Source organism: Echiichthys vipera (assembly GCF_963691815.1).
Source record: "Echiichthys vipera genome assembly, chromosome: 1".
Classification (NCBI taxonomy): Eukaryota; Metazoa; Chordata; class Actinopteri; order Perciformes; family Trachinidae; genus Echiichthys; species Echiichthys vipera.
Window position 1 is genome coordinate 38,795,234 of NC_139826.1, and position 10,014 is coordinate 38,805,247.

The 10,014-nt window shown below is 45.0% G+C and overlaps 1 protein-coding gene across 1 annotated transcript; it reads right to left on the bottom strand.

Moving 5' to 3' along the window:
* On the bottom strand, positions 1-8,956 carry LOC310952249 (uncharacterized protein; the record flags this gene model as incomplete). Its single annotated transcript, XM_083920810.1, has 3 exons — positions 1-1,677; positions 1,780-1,815; positions 7,340-8,956. The coding sequence occupies 3 exons, from the start codon at positions 8,954-8,956 to the stop codon at positions 1-3; spliced, it is 3,330 nt and encodes a 1,109-aa protein (XP_083776936.1).
* Positions 8,957-10,014: the final 1,058 nt, after the last annotated feature.

The window sequence follows — 10,014 nt, forward strand, 5'->3', positions numbered from 1 at the left end:
CTATTTGACTTTACACACCTCAGCAGCAGAGTTTACAACATAAATACAAAGTCCAGCATAGAGAGGCTGAGTGAATGTGGTCTGGACTCTGTGGAGGAGAGTCATGGTTTCAGAGACGCTGTAGAAGGACAGAACACCTGCACTGTGATCCAGGTACACTCCGACTCTGGAGGACCCAGGACCTGAGACAAGAGTTTTGACGTTGTTGTGATAAAAGTAATAACTGTTGTTGATACAATATAACATCCAAGATTTGTCATTGAATCCAAATTCATCTGCTCTGCTCATATTCTTGTATGCGACTGCTACATCAACTTCTTCTCTCCACTCCACCTCCCAGTACCAACGTCCAGTCAGACTCTCTCTACTCAGGACCTGAGGATAACCAATGAATCTGTCTGTGTGATCAGAATAAGACTGTTCTTTACTCATGTATGTTGCTTTTCTGTTCCCCTCAGATAATAACAGACGTTTCTCTGATGTGTTTGGATCCAGTGTGATTTCACGTGAGTATCTTAAGAAGTCAGCTCTGGTCTCGGGCTCTGCTCGTGGATCTGACAGTAAAACATCCACTTCAGTCCCAGTCAGTGAGACGTTTGTCCATTTCTCTCTCAGGACGTCCTGTAGTTTCTCTGTGACTTCTGACACAGCCGCCGTCACGTCCTCAAAGTGTCTCAGAGGACGGATCTTGAAGCTGGATGTAGATTCAGTGAGTGGAGACAGTGAGGTGTAGCTGTGGAGAAACTGGTTGTGATCCTCTGTGTGTGAGAGTTGTTCCAGCTCAGCGTCTTTCCTCTTCAGCTCAATGATCTCCTGCTCCAGCTCCTCCTGAAGCTCTTTGACTCGACTCACTTCAGTTTCCTGCTGGGATCTGACCTGCTGCTTCACATCGGAGCGTCTTTTCTCCATGAGACGGATCAGCTCGCTGAAGCTCTTCTCGCTGTCCTCCGCTGCTTTATCAGCAGAGCGGTTGATGGCCTCCACCTCCTGCTGAAGCAGCTTCACATCTTTCTCTCTGTCCTGGATCCTCTGCTGGATGTTTAGTCGACTCCCCTCCAGCTCTCTCTGCCTCTGGCTCCTTTCTGCTGCAGCTGAGACTGTGTCGTGGCCTTTGTGTTCGTCATCAAGGCAGAGGTAGCAGATACACTGCTGATCAGTACGGCAGAACATCTTCATCACCTCATCGTGACGAGAGCAGATGTTCTCCTGCAGCTTCTTGGAGGGCTCCACCAGCTTGTGTTTCTTTAAAGAAGCTACGTTGTAATGAAGCTGCAGGTGTTCCTCACAATAAGAGACCAGGCAGAAGAGACAGGACTTGAGGGCCTTCAGTTTCCTCCCAGTGCAGACATCACATCCCACATCCTCAGGTCCAGCATAGCAGTGATCATCAGGAGCAGCTTGGAGTCCAGTCTTCTTCAGTTCCTCCACTAAAACTGCTAACATGGTGTTTTTCAGCAGGGCAGGCCTCGGTGTGAAGCTCTGCCTGCATTGAGGGCAGCTGTGTGTTTTCTTCCCCTCCTCTTCATCCCAGTAGCTTTTAATACAGTTCATGCAGTAGCTGTGTCCACAGGGAATAGCCACCGGGTCCTTCAGTAGATCCAGACAGATGGAACAAGAGAAGGTTTCCCGGTCCAGCTGAACTCCTTTCTGCGCCATTTCACCTCTCAGTGCCAACGCCTGTGTGAGTGTCTCTTCCTCAGAAGTGAAACTAGTCTGAGCTCTGATCTCAACAACATGTGTGTGTGCAGTGAGTGGGGCCTGTCAGCTCCTGCACGTCACCACCATGTTGGTTCCACCCATTTTCAAAGTGTAGATCTGAAGGGGAGGGAACAAGGAAATAAGTGGAGTTCAGGGTGGAGCTGGCTGTGTTTCAGAGCAGGAGGAGGAGGGAGGGGTTATCAAGCTGTGTTCACTCCAGGAAGAGGAGCGCCACTTTGTTTCCTCGTTGACAACAAAGCCTCGGTTCAAACCCGCTCCACGTCTGAAAACACGTCTGTGTTTAGTTATAAAACACTTGTTGGCAGCTCAGTCTTTGGGGGCGGCTCCGTATTTCTCTGACTCTTGCCGACTGACAGCGGCTCTGAATGATTTCACCTCTTCTATAATAATTCAATCGTCTTCTTTGAAGCGTTTGTGAGAAGACGATTCAATTTCACAACATCATCTGGAGCCAAACGAGCGTTTCAAGCCTCATTTAAACAAACATCATTTCATCAGTGATTTGTTGCGACTGTGAATCCAGAAGGACGTGAATGAATCAGACCAGAATGATTCAAGCTTCACTTTTACTGCTTTGACTGCATTTGCACTGATGTTTGAAACGACGCACTTTTACTTTAAAGCTCTTTAATCGCACTAAAACATCTTCTTGACTCAAAATGCAGATAAACTGAGCTGAGGTGCTTTAACCTGCACTACATCCCTGCTTCATGTGTTGAAACACACTGCGTACAGAAAACAGCACATTGAGGAACCAAAGAGTCGTGCAGATATTTGATTTATGGACTTTTCATCTGCTTCAAACTCTATTCAACAGGATTTTAGCAGAAATATTTAGAAAACACAGAGTTTGGACTTGAAGCTGTCTTGATTCTGTGTTTGTTGAACAAAATGACCTGGTTATATGTTTGTTTTTGTTTGTTTTTATTAAATATAAATACTAAAAACAGTATACAACAGCATCAAACAGGGTTACATTGTATAAGTGTTTGCAGACATTTAAATATATATTTGACATTAAACTGCTTTTCAGAGGAAGAGGTTAAACTCTAAAAAATAAAACCACAAACAAATAAAACGTAAACAGTATTTGGGAATAAGACAAACACAAATAAAATAAATAAATCACCGTTTATGAATAAATAAACAGTGATGCCCTTATGGAATTGTATAGAAATGTATTTTCTTGTGGAAGTAGTATTTATATCTTTTATTGTGAGTAAAAGTTTCACTGTCACACTGTAAAGATGTAAAGTGTGAGGGTTCTGGGTCTTGGTGTTGTTGTTCCTCCCCCTCTGCAGGGTTTGGCTGACGGGGCTGACGAGGCACACCTGCAGCCATTCACTCAGTACCACCTCTATATACACACCTGGTCTTGGCCCTGCTCCCCTCACAGAGATTTCCGTCTTGTCGGTAGAGCTGACCTTCCTCTCCTAGTGAGTTTTTGCTCCAGTCTTTCCAACAAGTGCTGATTTCTTTGTGAGCTTTCTCAGTTCTTCGTACATCGCTGCATTGTGCCCGAGTTTGCCCTGAGCTGCCTCGTTGCCTGAGTTTGCCCTGAGTTGCCTCGTTGCCTGAGTTCCTGAGTTTGCCCCGTGCCTGAGCGTCTTCTGGCGGTTGAGTTCTCCCCGCATGCCTTGCCAGCCACTTGTTGCTTTAACTTGTGGAGCCCCTTTGTTAAAATAAACATTTTTGATGCACCTATCTAACCTGCCTGCCTCTGCTTTAGGGTCCAGCTGTCAGGAGGCCCGTAACAGAATTATCTGGCCAATATGGACCCTGCAGAGACCTCCTCACTTCGGCAGGCGCTAGCAAGTCAGGGAGTCCTTTTGGGGCAACACGAAGGGGCCCTTAAACAAATTATGGACACACTTCAGCGCCTTGCTTCAGGAGTTGCTCAACTCGAGAGTCGTTTGGACCAGGTGTCCACTCACATCCTCAGTCCTCCAGCTCCAGACTCTGATCCTGCTCTGAACTCCTCTCCGGACTCCGCCCCGGTTCTTCCCACCAACCATCCCCGTGAGCCCTTCATCCCATAAACCGTCCAGGTACAACAGCCTTTAACCCACTCCACTGATAGATCAAAGATTGCTTTTATTATGAGTTTGCTGTCAGATAAGGCATCTGGCCTTGTCTGACAGCAACTCTCCCCTACCTAGTTCACTCCCTTTGTTTACAGCTGAGATAAGAAAGATTTTTGACCACCCCTTACAGGGCAAGGAGGCCCAACTGAACGACAACGACACCTGGCAACGACGACACACGCCTTTTTTGCCACTTACACTGCCTTCACTCTGCCATTCCTACCACAGTCTCCTCTACACCACCTCCACCCTGACCAGTTGACCTCACTCTTGTCCCTGCTCAGTATCACGACCTCCATGAGGTTTTTAATAAGGACCGTGCCCAATCCTTGTCACCCCACAGACCCTATGACTGTGGCATAGATTTACTCCACGGCGCCCCCCTACCGTCCAGCAAGCTTTATAACTTCTCCAAACCAGAAAGGGAGGCCATGGAAACTCACATCACAGACTCCCTTGCAGCTGATCTTATCCGTCCCTCCTCCTCTTCTGTGGGGGCGGGCTTCTTCTTTGTGGATAAGAAGGACAACACTGTTCGGCCCTGTATTGACTGCAGGGGCTTAAATGACATTACTCTACGTAATAAGTACCCTTTACCACTCATTGGGCCTCATTTATCAATGTTGCGTGAAAACGGGCGCAGATCTGAGCGCAGAATTGTTCGTAGGAAAGGACCCAGGTGTGATTTATGAAACATTCGTATCGGACCAATCTCAGCGTACGAATGAGCGGGCCGTGATAAATGCGGCGGCTGAATTCGATCGTCTTTAACATGTTACGCCCTTAAATATTCCTGGTTCGAGGCCTCGCCCACTGAGGTCAAACACGGAGAGGAAGAACGCAGGTTAGAAAAGAAACTTTTCCGACACACAGATCGGCATCCTGACATCCGAGATGGAGCAAAATAAAGATGTTTTTTGTCTTAAGAGTGGAATAAAAGGGCCCCATAAAAACGCTGTATGGAAAATAATAACGGCAGCGCTCCACTGTGACCCGAGTGCGCCTGTGCGCACTGTTGGACAGGTGTAACCCAATTAAAAGCACACGTTTGAACCTATGAACTGCAAGAAAAGCTGGGATCATATTTAGGAAACGCTGAGTCAAACACATTCAACTTGCTCCAAAGATCCATTTCATTCATGTTGTAATTCTGCTGCAGTTTATTTCCACAGAACATATAAAAAGTGTTGTTTTGTGTTCGCTATCATCCAACTTTGTGATTTTAAACTCTTTAAAATAGTTTAAAGACTGTAAGTAACACATGTTCTGACCGTTACCATGGGTTACCTGTATATAAACTACTCCAATAGGTGGAAACAGCAGCCTTCTGATCCAGAATATCACCTGTAATGCGAGGGGGTGCATTTCACGGCAGGGGGGCTGAATACGGCACAACACCGGCGCTCTTGCTCTGTTGCGGGGTTTGCCAGCGGGGTTATTAGGTATTCCGTTAGAGGAAAACCTTTGTCACCTAGAACTATACCAAGATGTTAATCATCATGGTTTTGCATCTATTTTTAGTCATTTTGCATCTTCTTTAGTGGTTTTGCATCTATTTTTAGTCATTTTGCATCTTTTTGTGGTGGTTTTGCATCTATTTTTAGTCATTTTGCATCTTTTTGTGGTGGTTTTGCATCTATTTTTAGTCATTTTGCATCTTTTTGTGGTGGTTTTGCATCTATTTTCAGTCATTTTGCATCTTTTTGTGGTGGTTTTGCATCTATTTTTAGTCATTTTGCATCTTTTTGTGGTGGTTTGCATCTATTTTCAGTCATTTATCATCTTTTTGTGGTGGTTTTGCATCTATTTTTAGTCATTTAGCATCTCTTCGTGGTGGTTTTGCATCTATTTTCAGTCATTTTGCATCTCTTCGTGGTGGTTTTGCATCCCTGTAGTCATTTTTTGTCTCTCTGTGGTCGTTTCTGGTTGTTTCGTGTGCACTTGTGGTCATTCAGCATCCTGATAGGTCCGTTCTGTAATCCGTCCTTGTTCTATAAATGTCCACAGTTTCCTGAAGCCCAAATGGCCAACGGACAGATTCATGGACTGATAAATCCTTCATCTGTTCTGTGTTCATTTAGAGCTGATAAGAAAATGTGTTATTCATTTAGAATGACATCCTTGAAACAATGGACGCCCTAATATCAACACATCTAATAACGGGACTTCCTGAAGCTCACAGATCAGGAAAAAAAGCTTCTTTTTAACGTCACTTCCTGTTGTTTCCTCATGAACTCGTGTTTGATCTCAGAGCCAGAATTCTGAAGCACACACAGATTTAATGTGAAAGACTTTTTCACAGTTCTCAGAAACGCTGCGGAGGAAAGTGACGGGGAAGTGAAAGTGACGGTTATAACGTGACCTCTGCTGCTGCTGCTGCTGCTGCTGTTTACAACATTAGCAACAGAACGTGCTTCAAGTGTCAAAGTAAAGGTGCTCATCCTGCTCCTGTGACTGTTACACCGTGTTTTTATTGATGTGTTAACATGTCAACTTTAATGACGTTCATCTTCATTTGAAAAGTTACTACAGCTCTTTAAATAAATGCAGTGAAGTAAAATAAGTGAAATATTACTCTGATGTGTAAGAAGATGAAAGCGCCTCAAATTTGCATCTATCTTTAGTCATTTTGCATCTTTTTGTGGTGGTTTTGCATCTGTTTTTAGTCGTTTTGCATCTTTTTGTGGTAGTTTTGAATCTATTTTTAGTCATTTTGCATCTTTTTGTGGTGGTTTTGCATCTATTTTTAGTCATTTTGCATCTTTTTGTGGGGGTTTTGCATCTTTTTATTATCTTTATTATTTCATAGGCATATTTTTAAATGATGTCTATATTTATTTATTAAATATCTAATGAAAGAGCATAATTACTGTACAGTATGTTTCATTAGTTTCTTTTGCAGCTGTTTATATTCCAACATTATCTGATTATATGTTATTGAAACAACAAAGAGGAGAAAAGAGTGTGTTGACGTTTATTTCTTGATAAAGCTTCAGTTTGTTCACACGTCCCATCAGTAAAGTGAAATGACTCAATGATTTCAGGAACACTTCATCCACACAATCAACATGTTTGAGCAGAATCTCAGCTGTGGAACAGAGAAGAATCAGGATTTCCTCCCTCATTATAATCTGGATTATTACACTTTAGCATCAATCCCAGAGCCTCATTCGTACGTGTGACAAACAAAGAAACAACAACATACAAATGCATCCATAGAATCAGATATTCATCAGACATTTAGAGCACACACACGTTTCCTTTTCCATCCCCATGAGCAGTGATAGGCTCCGTGGCTAAACACACGCAGGAAGGAGCGCCACCTAAAGACACTCAAACATTTACACCACAACTTAATGACAAGACGTCAAAGTCCCGCCCACAACGTGTGAGTGACAGCTGATCTGTGTGCAGCCGAGACGTGGAAAGAAAAATCAGCTCTCAGCGACAAACGTGGAGACTAAATAAGTTTGAGGATTTAACCATTAAATGACTTCTGTCTATTTGACTTTACACAACTCAGCAGCAGAGTTTACATAAATATAAAGTCCAGCATAGAGAGGCTGAGTGAATGTGGTCTGGACTCTGTGGAGGAGAGTCATGGTTTCAGAGACGCTGTAGAAGGACAGAACACCTGCACTGTGATCCAGGTACACTCCGACTCTGGAGGACCGAGGACCTGAGACGGGAGTTTTGACGTTGTTGTGATAAAAGTAATAACTGTCGATGTTACAATATAACCTCCAAGATTTGTCATTCTTTCCAAATCCACCTGCTCTGCTCATATTCTTGTATGCGACTGCTACAGAAACTATTCCTCTCCACTCCACCTCCCAGTACCAACGTCCAGTCAGACTCTCTCTACTCAGGACCTGATAATAATGACTGAATCTGTCTGTGTGATCAGAATAAGACTGTTCTTCACTCATGTATGTTGCTTTTCTGTTCCCCTCAGATAGTAACAGTTGTTTGTATGCTGTGTTTGGATCCAGTGTGATTTCACGTGAGTATCTTAAGAAGTCAGCTCTGGTCTCGGGCTCTGCTCGTGGATCTGACAGTAAAACATCCACTTCAGTCCCAGTCATTGAGACGTTTGTCCATTTCTCTCTCAGGACGTCCTGTAGTTTCTCTGTGACTTCTGACACAGCCGCCGTCACGTCCTCAAAGTGTCTCAGAGGACGGATCTCGAAGCTGGATGTAGATTCAGTGAGTGGAGACAGTGAGGTGTAGCTGTGGAGAAACTGGTTGTGATCCTCGGTGTGTGAGAGTTGTTCCAGCTCAGCGTCTTTCCTCTTCAGCTCAGTGATCTCCTGCTCCAGCTCCTCCTGAAGCTCTTTGACTCGACTCACTTCAGTTTCCTGCTGGGATCTGACCTGCTGCTTCACATCGGAGCGTCTTTTCTCCATGAGACGGATCAGCTCGCTGAAGCTCTTCTCGCTGTCCTCCGCTGCTTTATCAGCAGAGCGGTTGATGGCCTCCACCTGCTGCTGAAGCAGCTTCACATCTTTCTCTCTGTCCTGGATCCTCTGCTGGATGTTTAGTCGACTCCCCTCCAGCTCTCTCTGCCTCTGGCTCCTTTCTGCTGCAGCTGAGACTGTGTCGTGGCCTTTGTGTTCGTCATCAAGGCAGAGGTGGCAGATACACTGCTGATCAGTACGGCAGAACATCTTCATCACCTCATCGTGACAAGAGCAGATGTTCTCCTGCAGCTTCTTGGAGGGCTCCACCAGCTTGTGTTTCTTGAATGTGGCTGAGTCAAAATGAGGCTGCAGGTGTTCCTCACAATAAGAGGCCAGACAGAAGAGACAGGACTTGAGGGCCTTCAGTTTCCTCCCAGTGCAGAAATCACATCCCACATCCTCAGGTCCAGCATAGCAGTGATCATCAGGAGCAACTTGGAGTCCAGTCTTCTTCAGTTCCTCCACTAAAACTGCTAACATGGTGTTTTTCAGCAGGGCAGGCCTCGGAGTGAAGCTCTGCCTGCACTGAGGGCAGCTGTGTGTTTTCTTCCCCTCCTCTTCATCCCAGTGGCTTTTAATACAGTTCATGCAGTAGCTGTGTCCACAGGAAGTAGTCACCGGGTCCTTCAGTAGATCCAGACAGATGGAACAAGAGAAGGTTTCCCGGTCCAGCTGAACTCCTTTCTGCGCCATTTCACCTCTCAGTGCCAACGCCTGTGTGCGTTTCTCTTCCTCAGCAGTGAAACTAGTCTGAGCTCTGATCTCAACAACAGGTGTGTGTGCAGTGAGTGGGGCCTGTCAGCTCCTGCACGTCACCACCATGTTGGTTCCACCCATTTTCAAAGTGTAGATCTGAAGGGGAGGGAACAAGGAAATAAGTGGAGTTCAGGGTGGAGCTGGCTGTGTTTCAGAGCAGGAGGAGGAGGGAGGGGTTATCAAGCTGTGTTCACTCCAGGAAGAGGAGCGCCACTTTGTTTCCTCGTTGACAACAAAGCCTCGGTTCAAACCCGCTCCACGTCTGAAAACACGTCGGTGTTTAGTTATAAAACACTTGTTGGCAGCTCAGTCTTTGGAGACGGCTCCGTATTTCTCTGACTCTTGGCGACTGACAGCGGCTCTGAATGATTTCACCTCTTCTATAATAATTCAATCGTCTTCTTTGAAGCGTTTGTGAGAAGACGATTCAATTTCACAACATCATCTGGAGCCAAACGAGCGTTTCAAGCCTCATTTAAACAAACATCATTTCATCAGTGATTTGTTGCGACTGTGAATCCAGAAGGACGTGAATGAATCAGACCAAAATGATTCAAGCTTCACTTTTACTGCTTTGACTGCATTTGCACTGATGTTTGAAACGACGCACTTTTACTTTAAAGCTCTTTAATCGCACTAAAACATCTTCTTGACTCAAAATGTTCCTGGCTAAAATCATGGTCATTCAAACGGTTTGAATACATATTTAGTTAATTTGCCAGGTGGTAATCAGACTTCATATCTAAGGAGATGTTTGTCTTATGAGGCTGCGTCCCCAGCCAGGAATTCAACCCCTCCCATGCAGGGCGTGCGCTGCCAGTGCTGAACAGGTTCTCCACCCTGTCCTTATTTTGCTGCTTGGCAAGTTTTATTGATTTGCTGACCTGCTTCTGTAGCTCCTCACATGAATCCATATCACCTGTATTAACACTGATGTTTCTCTTGTTGACAGCGTTTTTGACTGATTTTGAGACCCATGGCTGATTGTTAGTGAA